Here is a 17759-nt window from a genome sequence, read left to right as displayed (position 1 = left end):
GCTGAATTCTTCCCCCAGGAACCTTACCATCTAGTGGATGAGATGAAACTTGCAGGGGGAATTACTGTGATGCAAAACAAAAAAAATATAAAAGGACTGTGAGAAAGGTATGATTATGCACCATAGGCATTCAGGGTAGGGAAATTTAATTTACATCTGAAGAGAGAAGGATTTCCTGGAGGAAGTAGCATTTTTACTTGAGACTTAATGTTTGGGTAGGATTTGCACCTACTAAGAACTTAATAAATATTTGCTGAATATAATTAATGCTGTTCAGCTTTGGTGGTTTGACATTTTTCTTTTTACTTCTGTTACTGGTGAATATTCTTCAGTGTGGTGTGTCAGCAGCAATCAGTTTCACTTATTCTTGTCTCAGTTTTCCTGAGAGGAATTAACAAAAACACTTCTATAGAGAAAATGCACCATTCAATAACAGTTATTGATATAGCCTATAATTACAAAAAAATCTTTCCTGTGAGAATTCCATCATATTAATGATGCATGTATACTATTAAGAATTATAAATATTGAGTAAGAAAGCTCCAGGTTCACATGTTCCTAGATGTTATTTTGGGGCTACTAGATTAGCAATTTTTCAAAAACATAAGCAGTAATTAGAAATCTTTCATAATTTCTTTTAGAAACAGCATTTGATTTTAATTCTTTCATTTAAAAAACCTTGTAAGAAAAAACTGTGACAGAACTATTGACATTTTTATAGCTTGACAAAAATTAAGCATAATTAAAGTGAAATATTTGTTGCATAAATTAAACTGCAATTAATATGTTTTCTGTGACTGCTTGAAGGATAAGATTAAAATGGTGTTGTTAGCAGACTCCCTGCTGTGAGACTAATTTCTTGATTTTTATACCACACAGTATCAAACACATTCTCACAGTAAAAGAGTAAACCAATAAGTAGAAAACACTGTCTGATGAAAATGGTATACAGAAGGAGATAAACTGCCTTTTATGAAGACAAGGCAATATTGCTTTTCATTTTGAGATTTGACGACTAGTTGATTCGAAGGCTATCATTGCACATTTAAAGACTTTAAGATGTCTAAAGTTGCCCTTCATTTGTTAGCTATTCCTTTTAAATTAGCCAGCTGACTGTTTCAGGAGTATTTGCCTTTTCAGGAGGTAATTAGAAAATGAACAAGACATGTTATGCAACGGCCTCCCCTCCAGCTAACCAAGAAATAATAATAAATCCCATCAAAAAACTTAAGGGTGAGCAATTTCAAGAAAAATGAATGAAACATGTACCCTGTTAGCTCTCCTCTTGGAGAACGATCACTTTTCCTCACCAGAGCCCACAGTTATGAAAAGAATACCTGACATTGACAAAAGTTAGTTATTGCCATCTTTAAAAAAATTGCCAGCTGCCACCTGCCCAGACAATGTATCAAGTGTTATTTCTATGTGAATTTTTTCTAATTACTTTTTAACCTTAGATACTATTTGTGGCATCAATGAAAGAAATAGGTAATCATTATTAATAGTTCTCTTTATTTCTGCAATGTCTCTCTTGGGCATTGCTGCCTAAAGAATATAAATACACCAATGGGAATTAGAAATTATGGGCTAGGTATCATTCACTGGCTGGACTATTATATACTTCTTCCTTGGGGGCTGTGATGAAATCAATGCATGTTGTGTGATGACAATATCAGGATTTGACAGTGCCTCTTGAAAGAAGTGAAATTAACAGAACTCTTTCCATATGCAAAGCTATGGTGCCCTTCTCTTGCCACCTACAGAGAAAAGGCACGCTGTTTCATTGCTTGATGCTGTGGCCCTACATTCCGCATTGCAAATCCCAAATGCATTAACAGGTTTCAGATGTTGGAAAACTTTCCCCCCAAAAAAATCTTAGAGCAAATAAATCAATCTTTTTAGCATAGTTTATAAGGTTTTGGTAACTTGAAGTGATCCTAGTGTTACAGTGACAAATTGGTGGCTGTAACTATGAGCTGAGGTTGCATGATTACACTCTCAGCTCCTTTGGGTTTGTCCTCAAATGATACCTCAGAGTAGCCTTTCCTGACCACCTGATTTGAAATTCAAAGCCCTTTCCCAATTCCCTCAGTCCTTCTCCACTACCCTGTCTTATGTTCACAGCACTTATTATCATATAACTTGTTTCTTTTCTGTGTCTCCTCACTGGAGATTTAAGTTCCATGAAGTCAGGAATTTTTGCATGACTGGTTCATTGCTGTATTCTCACTGCCTAGAATACTGCTTGGCTTAAGTAGGCACTTGATTAATATTTTTTAAAAGAAAGAGTGAATGAATAAATGAATGTTTATAAACAAATCCTTCAAAAAGAGCAGAAAGAAATTAGTTTAACAAACATGATTATTCCTGATGGTAATATGAACATCTAGGTTTAGTAGAGGATCATGAGAGTACTGTTTATAATGCTTCACTTATTCATTACCTTATTTTTTATGTCAGTGAAATTACACTTAAATGAAAATTATTTCTTATTAAACTAAACATCAGATTATAATCTATATATGGTTAGTGTTAGTGTTCATAAAGAATTATTTACAATTCACCCTTTAAATAATAGTAGACAATATTTTCAATTCATTAGTTCATTTTATGTATTCATGTTCTCATTCATTTAGTGGCTTGTTCAATGTTATTCGTATCCCAGGAGTCATTGTATCTGTGATATTCTGGTAGAATGTACAAGTTTATGCCATAGTGAGTGTGCCATGAAAGAGCTTGACTGTCTTATAGCAATCAATTCTTGTTATTTACAGTAGTTATGTTCTATAAAGTCACCTCAAACACTGAATTGGCGAATAATGAACCATTGTTCCTACAGAGAAAATAGGATTACGTTTCTGCTAGACTTTGGTCAACATTTTTGCCAACCAATCAGTGCATAATAGTGTTTTATGTGTGCTTCCATTTAAAAACACCCTAACTGACATACATTTTGACTCATTAGCATTGAACTTGTGGCCAATAGCACTATAACTCATGCTTGAATGAAGCTTATTTAGCATGTATGTTCTCTACATTACACTTAAAGAACACTAGGCAGAATTTCAGCAGTACAGTTAGGGTTATTAAAAGAAAAACTTCAGCCAAATTAAATTTAAAGGAGTTTAATTGAGCAATGAAGGATTCGTGAATCAGGCAGCCCCCAGAATCATAGCAGACTCAGAGAGACTCCAGGGGTGCCTCATGGTCAGAACAAATTTATAGGCAAAAAAAGTAAAGTGACATACAGAAATCGGAAGTGAGGTACAGAAACAGCTGGATTGGTTAGAGCTCGGTGTTTGCCTTATTTGAACAGTTTGAACACTCAGCAGTATGTGAGTGGTTGAAGTATGGCTGCTGGGATTGGCCAAGACTCAGCAATTGTTACAGGCACATACTCTTACGTCAGGTTTTCAATCTTGTCTACCTATTAAATTAGGTTGCAGTTCATCCACAAAAACACTGCAAATATTGATTTTGAGGTTACAAATAAATTTTAGCAAGTTGGCAAATTTCAAATAAGGAACCTGTGAACAGTGAGGATCTCCAGTAACAGTGTTCTTATAAGGAAGTCATCACTGAACACACCATCATATTAAGGATAAATCTAGGCATTATCTTCCTCTCAAAATAGGGTCACTCTGAGAAGTCCTGTATTTCTATTTAAATAAGATTTAATGTGATATGTTTCAGGCCCTGTGATGGTACCGGGAACACAACAAACAAAACTGATACAGCTTCCTTCTCCCCCATAGATAAATCTGTCACTAACTTTTCTCTATTCTTTCTCTCTTTCCTGATTTCTATCATTCCCTCAATTACTTTGAAACCCAGGTAATTGAATGTACGGAGAGACCTGGCACAGCATCTACTAGCTGGAAAAAGAAAGTTTTCCATGTGTGTACTTTGGGAGGACCCTGATGATGTCCAGGGCATGCGACTTCCATTTCCTTCACTTGGTTTCTAGAGTGACAGGGTTGAGTGAGAGAGTAAGGATGTGCTACTCCAGAAGGCTCAAACTGTTAACAAGTTCACGGTTTCCCCAGGGCCACATCTGTTTATTCATTTATTTAGTCATTCTTTCAGCTAAATAACATTTGTCCAGTCCCTACTTTGTAGTAGACACTGTGCTAAATCCTGGGAATACAACTGTGAACAAAATGTAACCTGGCTTTTAGCAGTTACTCCCCTTCTTGAGCATTTTCTTGCAGTACCTCATTATTTGGATGCATTCAGTTTTTCTCCTAGTAAGAAACACTTAGTGTCGTAGCAGGAGAAAACTTAGGATGCTACAATCCCAGTTTCAATTGTTATTCCCTATTTCATTTGGTTCTTCTTAAACCATTCTGATACTGTCTCTGGACATTTTTGCAGCGTATTTTCCCGCAGATTAACCACATGCAAGCCAAATGTTCCCTTTAGTGCCAGTTTCATATAGCCTTTCTCCTTTTTAAATTGACACATCTTTGTATATGAAAATAATGTTGCTGGAATATCTTACCATGGTATCACTAGCTCCATGATAAAACCACTAACAGGCTACAGATCATTCTAACTGACACATTGTATCTAGTTAGATGTTCAATTTCAGGTACTTTTATTTAGATGACATGTTTTTGTGTTTTTGGTTGTAATTAAATAGTTGAAACCAAATTTTCATGTACATCTGCCTTTCTATACCTACATCTGTTTCTATAATTAAATCTCTTCCTTCTGATATATCTTTATATCTTGTATCACTTTTATTATGGCCTAATACATATGCCACTGAATACAATGAACTGGTCAAACAAGGAACTCGATCATTTATCCTTCAGTTTGCATGTCTGTCATGTGGGCCTGTCAAGTCCATAAAGATAGGGAAAGGACTAAATATGAGAACTAAATAAGAGAAAGACAGAAGGAACTTTTTTTTTTTTTTTGAGATGGAGTCTTGCTGTGTCGCCAGGCTGGAGTGCACTGGCATGATCTCAGCTCACTGCAACCTCCGCCTCCTGGGTTCAAGCTATTCTCCTGCCTTAGCCTCCCAAGTAACTGAGACTACAGGTGCGCGCCACCAAGTCCAGCTAATTTTTGTATTTTTAGTAGAGATGGGGTTTCACCATGTTGGCCAGGATGGTCTCGATCCCTTGACCTCGTGATCTGCCCCCCTGAACCCCCCAAAGTGCTGGGATTACAGGTGTGAGCCACTGCACCTGGCCGACAGATGGAACTATTAAGAAGGAAGATACAGTATATAAAAACAGGAAAAGAATCAGTAGAAACTCAAGGATAAGTTTACAATTTAGATATACCCACATTGAAATAAAAGCAGGAATGTGTATACTAAAGTCAAATATAAATGACCTTTGATTAGCAACTATTTAGGATTATTCATCTACAATTTTTTAAAAGTGTATTTCAGTTTCTTAGTTTGAGAATAGCTAACACTTGTTAAGTACTTGCTATGTGCTGGACACTGTTTTAATTGCTTTACATGGATAAACTCATGTATTCATACTTTCATGTTATTTTATCTGTTTTAAATTAGGAAACAAGCACGGCAGAGGCTAAATAACTTTTCCAAGATCACAAAGTCCTTAAAGATAAACCTGGATTTCAAACCCAGGCAGCTTGACTCCAAAGCAGTATTGCCTCTGAGCAGAAGTAATAAGAAAGTTTTCACATGACCCCTGTAATCACCAGTGAGACTCTGGCCATCACACAATATGCAAATGAACTTCGTTTCCTGTTTAGATTCAGACTGATAATGCATCATCAACTCATCAGCTAAAATTTTCTTCTCTGGGAACATGTACACATGGTTTGATTGAAGAATGCATAATAAATCCTAAATCTCTGAGCTTTAGAACAACACAAATAACTAAGATTGAATACTTGAGGATATTTTCCTGAACACAGTGAACAGAAAAAAGGGGAGAAGTCCTACAACTGTAACAGTTTCCTGTATATTCTTTTGTCAGAACTGTAGAGATCCTCATGTCATCACAGTTTTCTACATGCAATGAGAGCAAAGTTTGATCTTGCAGGAATAATGCCAGGTGATCTTTTAAACCTGCCTGTAAACTCTCATTTAAAGTCTGAAAAGTCTCCAGTGCTAACCAGACTTAGTTGAAGTCTCGTTCAGGATATAAGGAAATATTTTTGATTAAAATAGTATTTATACATAGCGAGAAGTTCTTGCCATGCTCCTTTTTTCTAACTCTAGTAGAAAAATCTTTGCCATATTTTAAAGCTGAATATATAAGACATTATAAGCCGGCTGAAAAATATGTGCATAACCCTTGATTTTCATCTTATCTCTCTAATCTCAAAAGTTTTGTCTCCTATGGTGTAACAGCGCTGCCCTGCTTACTAACATCGAAGTATTTAAGCACTCAGTTGTGAGTATCTGGTGAAAAGCCTTAAATAACTAGATAAACAGTGCAGCTGCCAACCTAAAGTAATCTTACACTTAGGGGGTGAGTGGCCCAGGAAATGTGCTCTTTATCATTTTGACTTGGGTTTGAAAAAGGACCTGGGCTGCATTCCAGCTCAGAGAGCCGTTCACTTCCAAAGACTCCTAAATTGTCCCAAGGAGCTCATTTTGGCAGTGGATTATTTGTGTTTGGCTGGGCATCCTAATAGCAGAAGCTGTCTGCTCTGGCAAGCAAGGGCTATGGCAGCATTTAAAATTACCATCCCTAGTGTTTTTTCTTGATGAGGTTATTTTTCAGAAAAGCAGTTCCCCAACCCCCATTTAAAAAGTGACACTGTGCAAGTGTGCAGGTGGTTTTCTTGAGCTCATAGTTTCCCATGATCGGATGACATGTTTTATCATATCAGAGGCAAATTTTAAACAAATGCTAATCAGCACCAGATTTCTCCCAAAACCAAAGTTCTCCTGATGGTATCTTCACCTCTTCCTGTACCAGAGGTCACAGTTATTGGTTGACTAGAGCTATGTAAGAATGTGAGATTTTAGATTTAAAAATAAGAGCAATAAAGAGTTTCTGAAAGATTTTGTTTTGGAGGACATAGAATGTGCGTACTTGAAGCGGTCAGTCCTTGTTTATCTGTACTATTGTCTGACTCCAGATAAGAACAAGTTTTGGTTACCATTGGTTGGAAGCTAGCATAGTGTCAGACACATTGCAGACACCAAAATGTTACTTGAATGCACAAAAGAAGGTCTAACTCAGAATTAAGTGATGCTTCATTATATCAGATGAGTCCAAAATTAAGTACACAAGAAGATCCACAGAAATGAAGAAAATATTAGAACTTATATTGATGTTTATTTTTATCTCATTTGTATATATATTTAGCATTATATTATATTCCCACAATATTACACATGGATAATTTAACACAAATGAATAGGCATGTATTGAATGTGCTTATTGAAAATAGTTCTACTGATGACATGGTATCATCGAAGTCCTGTTTCACCACATTATTGCCCCAAAATTAGTCTCCTGTAAGTGCCGATGGAATTGATTTAATTTTTGAAAGAACCTGGTAGGTATAATATGAATAGACTTCTATTATTTAAGGAATGAGAGAGGAAAATACTAGTGTTAAGAGCCAGATAGTTTGTCCTGTTTAATCACAATCCTGTGAGGTAGATATCCCCATTTTACAGATTACAAAACAGAATGAGTTAGCAAGTGTTTCCTGTGCTTCTATTTTCTAGAACAAATTATAGAAAATAGATATCATTTCTTCCTTATTGGGTAGAATTCACCAGGGAAACCATCTTTTCCTTTTTGGAAGCTTATTTATTATTGATTCAGTTTTTTAAAATAAAGCTGGGCATGGTGGCACATAACTGTAGTCCCAGCTACTTGGGAGGCTGAGGTGGGAGGATCCCTTGAGCCCAGGAGTTCAAGGCCAGCCTGGGCAACATAGCAAGACAACTTCTCTTTAAAAAATAATAAAATAAAATTATAGCCAGGCGTGGTGGCTCATGCCTGTAATCCCAGCACTTTGGGAGGCCGAGGCGGGTGGATCACAAGGTCGGGAGTTCGAGACCAGCCTGGCCAATATGGTGAAACCCCGTTTCTACTAAAAATACAAAAATTAGCCAGGCGTGGTGATGTGTGCCTGTAATCCCAGCCTCTTGGGAGGCTGAGGCAGGAGAATCACTGAACCCAGGGAGATGGAGGTTGCAGTGAGCTGAAATCATGCTACTGCATTCCAGCCTGGGTGACAAAGTGAGACTCCGTCTCAAAAAATAAATAAATAAAATAAAATAAAATTATATATGTGTATAAATTTATATATAGAAAATTATATAGAGAGAAATTTTTATATTATACATAAATTTATATATAATTAAAACATAATTTTATATATAATATATAAAATTTTATATAATATAAAATTATAAATATATTTTAAAATATTTATATACATAATATATAAAATTTTATATATTATGTATATAAATAATATATGTAAAAGTTATATCTAAAAATTCTACATATATAATTTTCTACGTGTATACATTTATTCTTCTCTATATATGTAATTTTCTATATATATATAAAATTTATTTCTATAGGTATATAATGTTATTTTATTATTTTTTAAGAGAAGGGGTCTTGCTACGTATATATATAAAGGGATATTATGAGGAACTCTGTCATCCATCCTGGAGTGCAGTGGCACAACCATGGCTCACTGCAACCTCAAACTCCCAGACTCAAACAATCCTCCCACCTCAGCTTCCTAAGTAGCTGGGACTACAGGTGTACACCACAATACCCAGCCAATTTTTAAACTTTTTGGGAGATGGAGTCTCACTATGTGGCCTAGGCTGGTCTCGAACTCCTGAGCTAAAGCAACCCTCCCACCTTGGCCTCCTGAAGTGCCGGATTATAGGCATGAGTCACCATGTCTGGCCATAATATTTATCTTTTTAACACTCATAGGATTAGAAGTGATGGCCCATTTTTCAGTCCTGATGTTAGTAATTTGTGTCTTCTCTCTTTTGTCTTGGTTTACCTGGTTATGAGTTTATCAGTTCTGTTGATGATTTCAAGAGCAGGCTTTTGCTTTTGTTGGTTTTCTCTATTGTTTTCCTGTTCATGATTTTATTGATTTTTGCTCTGATTTTATTATTTCTTTGCTTCTGCTTACTTTGTAATTAATTTGCTCTTTTTAATATAGTTTTCTAAAGTGGAAGCTTTGATTATTGACTTTAGATTTTTCTTCTTTTCTAGTATATGCATTTAGTGCTATCCATTTTCCTCTAGGCACTGCTTTTGCTGCATCTCACAAATTTGATGGGTTGTATTTTCATTTTTATTTAGTTAAAAATATTTTTTATTTCTCTTGAGACTTTTCCTTTGACCCATGTGTTATTTAGAAGTGCATTGTTTAATTGCTAAATATTTTGAGATTTTCCAGCAATCTTTCTGTTACTGATTTCTAATTTAATTCCACTGTGGTCCAAGAGCAGACGTTGTATGATTTCTCTTCTTTTAAATTTGTTAAGTTGTGTTTTATGGCCCAAGATGTGGTCTATCTTGGTGAATGTTCAAGGTGAGCTCTGTAAGAATGAGTATTCTGCTGTTGTTGGATTAAGCAGTCTATAGATGTCAATTATATACAGTTTTATGGTAGTACTCTTCAATTGTATTCTGCCTGCTGGATCTGCCAATTATGGATAAAGGGGTGTTGAAGTCTCCAACTACAATAATGAATTTGTCTATTTCTCCTTGCAGTTCTATCAATTTTTGCCTCATAGATTTTCACACCCTATTGCTAGGCACTTTATTACTATGTAATGCTCCTCTTTATTCCTAATAATTTTCCTTATTCTGAAATCTATTTTGTCTGAAATTAATATAGCTACTCCAGCTATATTTTGATTAGTGTTAGCATGGTATATCTTTCTGCATCTCTTTATTTTACTCTGTGTTTTCACATTAAAAGTGAGTTTCATGTCGATGACATATAGTTGGTTCTTCTTTTTTATCCAGTCTTGTTCTTTTATTGATGCATTTAAACTATCCACATTTAAAGTCATTATTAATATAGTTGGATCAATATATACCAAATTTGTAACTTGGTCTTCATTTTCTTATTTGTTTTGCTTTTGTCTTCCACTCCTAGTCTTCTCTAGTTTTAAACATTTTATATGATTTAATTTTCTTTCACTCTTAGCATATCAAAATTTTTCTGTAGTGATTGTTCTAGAGTTTGGAGTATACATTTATGACTAATCCCAGTCCACTTTCAAATAACACTATACTGCTTCAGGGGTAGTGCAGTTACCTTATAACAGATTATTCCTGATTCCTTCCTCCCATTTCTTATAACATTGCTGTCATTCATTTCCCTTATTCACAAGCAATAATCATGAATGACATTGTTGTGATTATTTTTTAGAACAAAGACTGTTATCTTTTAGGTCAACTAAGAATAAGAAAAATAAAAGCATTTATTTCATCTTCATTTATTCCTTCTCTTTATTTCTTTATGTAGAGCTGAATTTCTAATTTATTTCTTTATGTAGAGCTCAAATTTCATTTGCCTCTCACTGAAAACTTCTTTTAACATATCTTGCAAGGCAGGTCTACTTTTTTGAAAATTAAATAAAATATTATATATATATATATTTATAAAAATAAAGGTATTCACAGTTCTGACTTTCAGTGTTATCAAGTTGCCAACAAAAAAAGTCACTGATGCTTCATGCAGATGTCTAAACTCTATATGCTCAAATTTAAGAGTGATATGAACAATTTACTATTGCAAAAAGTAAAGATGTCACGTGCATTGTTGCAAATATGTGTTGATTTCTGATTACCTCCAGAATTGTAATTTGTAACAAAAAGAAGACAAGAATATAGATGCTCAGCCCCACAGGAAAATGATATTTCATTATGTAAAATTTTATTGCATTTATGCTATCCAAGAAGGATTTCATTCATATTAATTAATTTGCCTTTTATCTAAGCATTTTTATCACTCAAATTCTCTTTGCACTCAAAAGCAGTGTCTGTCACAACCCACCATCCTTCATGTCACTTGGCCATGACAAACACAGAGCAACAGATGTGAAGCTTTTCCCTGGGGCTTGAAAAAGCATTAATTGTAGAAGCAGATATTTAGGGTTAGAGGCTTTGTTGTACCAGAGTGGAGACCGTGATCTCTAGTGACAGAGACACCCTCATGTCCACATGTTCTTTAATACATTTATTTTCACATGTGTTTGTTATATGTGGGCCCTATAAAGAGCTGGACTCAGGGCATAGGTCTTTTCTCCTATGTTTTCTTAAGAAAAAAAAAGAAAAAAAACTCAGCCAAAATTACCTTCATTAACAATAGACCTCCTTTCCAAGAAGAAACATACACCTTTATATAGTCTGGTCATTTGTTTACAGCATTCATTGTTGATTTAGTGTATCTTACCCTTTTAATGACTTTACCTGTTTTAACATGCATGAAAAGCATCCATTTTTATGCTCAATCAAATGCTGTTTCACTGGTTACACAACAAAAATGATTTCTTTCCTCTTCCTTCTGGAGTCCTTTGCCATTCATTTGAATCACTTCTGAGGTAATGAACATAGTCTGCCCTCTATGATAGTGATTTGGGTGTATCACCTTTCCATTTCCATTCATTCAGTTAACAAATATTTATTGTGCAGAAAACAAAGTACCAATCCCTATGAAGCCAAGGTAAAAAATTTAGATTGCGACTCACTGAAGACAGGTGGATATGCCTGAGGTTTGCATTGCCCAGACTTGCTTGCAGGTGACACCCATAACTGTTAAAGACTATGTGCCAGGAAATTCAGTATGCCTGATTTTCAACTGATAAAACTTCAAAAATTTACCTGCTAATTTTGTTTTGAGAGTATAATGGGAAATTTGAAGTGCAGTTGAAAGACATGTGTCTAGCAATTTAATCTAAGTAATAACAATAATGATAATAACATAAAATCATGAAGATCTCTGTAGTAATCTTTGAACTTTTTCCTCCTAGGATTTCCAGACTGTATTACCATCATTTGAGCTCTTCTCAAAGTATGGAAAATTATATTCAAAAGCTGGACAGATTGTATAAAGGTATGACTTTTTGCTAAGAAGTAATTCAAAAAGTATATTAAATAACACTTAAAAAATCAAATGGGGTTGACTTAACTATCAAGCATTTTAAAAACCATGCTATAATAATATTTATATGTAATAAGACTCCATAAATTTCTTTCATTGTAGTGTAATGGTTTTCAACATTTAAAAGATCATGAATTTTACTTTTCAGATCTCTTCTCCAAAATGAGCCAAAAATACATTAAGAAATAGAACATTAAAAATCTAAAATACTCTTTTTTTTTTTTGATACAGTCTTACTCTGTTGCCCAGCCTGGAATGCAGTGGCGTGATCTTGGCTCACTGCAACCTCCACCTCCAAGGTTCAAGTGATTCTCCTGCCTCAGCCTCCAGAGTGTCTGGGACTACAGTCAGTGCCACCACACCTGGCTAATTTTTGTATTTTTAGTATTTTTAGTAGAGATGAGGTTTCACCATGATGGCCAGGCTGGTCTCGAACTCCTGGACTCAAGTGATCTGCCCTCCGCGGCCTCCCAGAATGCCAGATTACAGGCGTGAGCCACCATGCCCGGCCCTTAAATACCCTTTATCTTTAACTAATACAATAAATAGTTTTACACAATACGGTGAAAAAATACTGTTGGTGCTCCAAAGCCAAAATACTTCTCAGTGCTGTGTTGATACAGTATCATTTCAAATATTATACTAAATAATGTACATTATTTGAAGTATGAAGTGTCTTACAATACCAAAGAAATGGAATATAGAATCCTGATTATCAATGTTTAGAAGATATATAAGAATAAAGATAATCATATAAAATTCAAGAACAAAAAATAAGCTCTCAATGAATACTGTATTCCATTTCTAAGGCATTTTAGAATAGAGCAGTGGTTACAATTGAAGTGTGTCTAATAGGAGCTATTGTGACATTTTCAGCCAAATTTAAAGAATGTATTGGGTGAAGACAGCAAAGATCACTGCAGTTGGAGGAAAGGGGCAGAAATGAGAAATCATGCTAGTTAGAATCCCCCAGCTATCCTCTCAGACCAAGAACCAAGGAGAAAGCACTAGGCTGTTAGAAAGAGCACAGGGTAGATTCAAGGCAAAGTTCCTTCGATTTTATGTTACTCTTTCCTCTCTACCCACTGAGTGCTTCAATTTGGAAGTTAATATGTTAAATGCAGATACCAATGTCTATCTTTTATCTACTCTGAAGGAATACATGAGGGGAAATATGAAATATTCTGAGCTAATAGAAAATGTATATATAATACCAAGTGGAATTGCTGTTTCAAAGGTTTATAAAGTATCATTACCCATTGGAGCATTTATCTGGTATTTGAGAGCCAGAGTATGAAGTAATGTAAATAGAATGTCTCATATTTGTGTATGACTTCAGCTTTTAACTCAAAGATATATCAGTCCTGTTTATGATAATGAAAGATTGAAAATAACTTGAACACTCATTAATATATGTTAGTTAAATAATAAAACACATATAAGGCAGTACTATGCAGACAGTAAAATGTTATAAGTCTTTACCCATTAATTTTTAAAAATGCCTACAATATATTTCTAGGAAAAGAAGACGGGATTCAAAGTACGCTATGTAGTCTTATTTCACTTAAATATATACATATGTATGTGTGTATACATATATACATATGTGTGTATACATATATACATGTGTGTATGTATAAAAACACACTTGCACACACTATTATATTTAATATGTATATGTATACATTTGTATGTTGCAAAACTGTTAATGGTGGTTATCTCTGGGTAGGGAGATTATGAGTACTTTTTGTGGGATACTTCTTTTTAGTTCTATTTTTTGATGTTTTAATGCAACCAGACAAAAGCCAAGTATTAAAACAAAACACTCCAGTAGGGACTGTACTCTATCAATTACAAAAACATCTTGACTTTATTCTATTTAATCATAATAATTTAGAGGCAATTATCTTTTTTTCTGAAGATGAAATAATTACTTGCTAAATTATTTATACAGAAAGACAAAGATGAGTAACAAATGGTGTAGATTATTTTTAATTAAAAAGAATGTGCAATGCAAAGGCACAAATATGTTATGGATTTTTTTTTAATGTTTGCCAGCTCTTCTTTTCAATTTTTAACAATTTTGTGAATTGACAATATTATAAAAACGTCATCTCCTTTTCTTTGATAGGAAATGAATGTCTAGTGTGTAATTTCGGTAAGTGAAGGGCAGCAGCCTTAGCTGAGGCTCCCCTATTAAGGTTTCATTTCACCAAATACAACAAAGTGCTTCTACTGTTTGTAAAAAAAGGCCAAGATGGGGTCACTTGCACCAAACTGTTGAATAAAGATGCCATAGTAATTTTTAGAGCTATCTATTTGATTGCTTCAGCTTCAAGGTAGTTCATCACTTCACTATAATTCACCCGACATCACCTTTTACACCCAATACTACATTTTCCCATCAGTCCGATTAGAAGTGGTGATGCCTTTATCAGATTAATCTTTCTTTCTTTTAGCATGTCTAAGTTTAGGGTAAACACTGCCTCTACCTAGCTGTTATCATTAATGCTCTAAGATTTAAACCACTGAAAAATACACGGAACTAGATCTTAAACACACACGTATTTTAAAATCTACTGTCTGACTAGGATAACATTACTCCTTTTAGTGTCTTTAATTTGTCTTTTTAAATGGTCACTATTTGTAACTTTCAATAGTTTCCCAAAAGCAGTTTGGTCTAAATCAGAATGCGTTGTGTCCTGTCAAGAGTGTTTTGCCATCCTTTTAGCTCCATTTATCTTTCCAGGCAGAGTCTCTTTAAACATTGTTGTGGAGAAAAATTAGCAAGATAAGGTTAAAATCATTGGTTGTAATTTTATGAATTGTATAATGTACCCGATTCAGGCTGGCATCAGTGTGAGTTTTCCTGCATTACAGGCTTCTCAACTTCCTCCAGTTTGTCTTTGCAAAATGGGCTTTGGTCCAGGCTGTCTTTCTGCTAAAAAGTGGTTCAATTTTGAGGCCCGATAAGATGAGTTTTAATTAAATTATTCGTTAGGTTTGAAAAACAATGTACTTTTTCTCCTTTTCCATAGGAATTTGGCGTATGAACAACTCAGCTAAAACAAATAAATCTATGAAATGAAAAATAAGTATAGTTAGCACCTGGATTGGGAAAGGGGTTAAATGCCATCGTCTTTTTTCCAGAGGGAATAAGATCTTAGCAACTGTGTACGGAAAAAAGTTCTATGAGGGGAGAGTAATAATTAAGCATGTAAGTTATATGTGTGCCTGTTAGGAGTTAAAATTTTAGTTTAATAAGAAAAATTATTAAATTTTGTCATTCAGTTTGGCATCATGTGAACTTATAACCCTTTCAAATTTTGGCATAGTGAATTGGCAAAGAGAAAAGAATAAAGGTATCTTCAGCATTCTTCTCTTGGTTAAATTGTCTTTGATTAAAAATATTATAACCACCCCACCTACCTGTGTGAAGATGTTTTGCTATGTTTTTCCATAATGGAGGCAGATTTGCTAGACATTCCATATGTCCAGTGGCACACATAATCAAGATAGGCTTTTTTGTTTATGGTTTTTAGTTTGTTTGTTTTTGTTTTTTTCAGAGAGACAGGGTCTCACTCTGTTGCCCAGGGTGGAATGCAGTGGCGTGATCATAGCTCACTGCAACCTCGAACTCCTGGGTTCAACTGATCCTCCTGCCTCAGCCTCTTGAGTAGCTGGGATTACAGGTACATGCCCTGATGCCCGGCTAACTTTTTAATTTTTTGTAAAAATGGGATCTTCCTATGTTACCCAGCCTTGATCATGATTGTTCATGAAGATCTGCAGTAGTGTAGACGGAGAGCAGAGAACAGGGCTAAAAATGATTCAAGTCCGGGGCTATGACCTCCTAACATTAACTGAACTGAAGCTAAGAGAGGAAGACTTAAATAGAGAATTTAAGAACTCATGTTTCTGAAGTTCTTTTTTTTTTCATTTTACTGTTTTGTTTTTAGAAAACAGAAGATGAAATGTAAAACTGAGATTAAGGTGTGAAGTGAGTGTGAATAGAAGACCCCACACTGCCTGGAGTCCTGGATTCTTCCACGTCTGATGAGTGACCTTGAATCTCTTAATCTCTCTAGTTTTCTCTCTCTTAGGTGTCAGAAGAAGAAACTGAAGCCATCTGCATTTTAAAACTTAACAGTTCTGAAAGGAAAACACAGATGCAGATCCTGTAGGAAATATACTTGCTATGATTCTATAAACTATAAAATTTTGTAGCTCTAGTCATGAATTAATTATTGTGTGTATGTATTTGAAATCTCTTAGACATATCTTTTCAAACAAATACTTAAACTTGAGTCTGTTACCTCTGAGAATGTCTGTCACAATCACAGCCCCTGGTGACCAACAGTGCCATAAATGCTTCCCCTGAAGTACCCATATTCTGACCCCATCACCCGGGTCACAAATGATGACACCAGTGTTGGGTACCCAAATTGAGGGCGACTAACATGTAAGTAGGATGATGAATGGTTTGAAGTGTAAATTGTGTGAAATAGTTCAGCATGAAAGCTCTGCCCTGAGAAATAATGACTGATTATACCAGTTAGAAACCCTTCAGACTGTTGAACTTGAGACACACAGACACAACAGACACAGACTAGTGGGTGTGGGAGCAGAAGCACAGGCACTCTCAAATAGAGAAGACATTTGCAAGTCTCTGCTGCCAAGGGAGCAAAGAGATAATCTCGATGCCAGGGCTGTGTCAGATCCTGCATGGCTCTGAACTACAGTTGGTTTCCAAAAAACTGGGCTTTTGTGAGGTTTCTGTTTTTTACGCGATGCTTAGATTTTCCTGGAATCCTTGGAAGTTAACTCAACATTTGAGGTTCCTATATCCTTTAATCCCATCCCATGTGTATCTTTACAATAAAACTTCCTGCTAGAGGTATCCTGAGGGAATCTTTGTTTCTTGCATCTGAAGAGAATAACACTAAACTTATTGCATATGATTTGGGGGTTGGATCCAATGATAGCACAGAGGGACAGGAAATGTGATTTATTGACCATAAAAGCTTTAATTTAAAATTGCTGGCCAGCGAAATCCAGACTCTGGGAAATGTTATAGGCCAAATGATCTGTTTCTTCAACAAATAAATTACAAAACTGAGGGGAAGAAAAGGAACCTATTAAAAAGACATTATCTATCAATCACTGTGTGTGTACAGTTTTGAGCTCCTGATTTAAATAAACAAATTGTAAAATAAAAGATCTTTTGAAACAATTGGAAGTTTGAACACTGATTGGATATTGGTGGTATAAAAGAATTATTGGTTTTTTTTAGGTGTCATGGTATTGTTTTGGTTTACAAAGTTATAGATATAAATGTTGAAATATTTACAGATGCAGTAATATGTTGGCTGGGATTTAATTTGAAAGTCAAAGAAGTGAGTGAAAATACATATACTCCTCCTCTTATAATCGGTTATGTCCCAATAAATCCATTGTAAATTGAAAATATCCTAAGTTGAAAATATTGTAAGTTAAAAATGCATTTAATACAGCTAACTTACCAGACAGCTTAGCTTAGCCTCACCTACCTTAAATATGCTCAGAACACATACGTTAGCCTATAGTTGGGCAAAATCACCTAACACAAAGCCTATTTTATAATATTGAACAGCCCATGTAATTTATTG

The 17759-nt window shown here is 34.9% G+C and overlaps 1 protein-coding gene across 18 annotated transcripts in view; it reads left to right on the top strand.

Moving 5' to 3' along the window:
• SPATA17 (spermatogenesis associated 17) overlaps window positions 1-16343 on the top strand; it is a 226667-nt gene extending 210324 nt beyond the window's left edge. For 8 of the 18 annotated variants that reach the window (XR_010150312.1, XR_010150310.1, XR_010150308.1 and 5 more), the window contains 2 exons: window positions 11981-12063; window positions 16215-16343. Coding sequence is in view for 10 of the 18 variants with exons in the window: in XM_016938874.4 (XP_016794363.3) it covers window positions 11981-12061 (81 nt within the window). In the remaining 8 variants the exon portion in view is untranslated. Of the gene's footprint in view, window positions 1-5530; window positions 5708-11980; window positions 12064-16070 lie in introns of those variants that run through there. The other 10 variants (XR_010150313.1, XR_010150311.1, XR_010150309.1 and 7 more) reach the window with 2 other exon arrangements.
• Window positions 16344-17759: the final 1416 nt, after the last annotated feature.

The sequence above is a fragment of the Pan troglodytes genome, chromosome 1 (assembly GCF_028858775.2).
Source record: "Pan troglodytes isolate AG18354 chromosome 1, NHGRI_mPanTro3-v2.0_pri, whole genome shotgun sequence".
Taxonomy (NCBI): domain Eukaryota; kingdom Metazoa; phylum Chordata; class Mammalia; order Primates; family Hominidae; genus Pan; species Pan troglodytes.
Note: the sequence above shows the minus strand (reverse complement) of the source record. Positions and strands in the feature narration are given on the sequence as shown.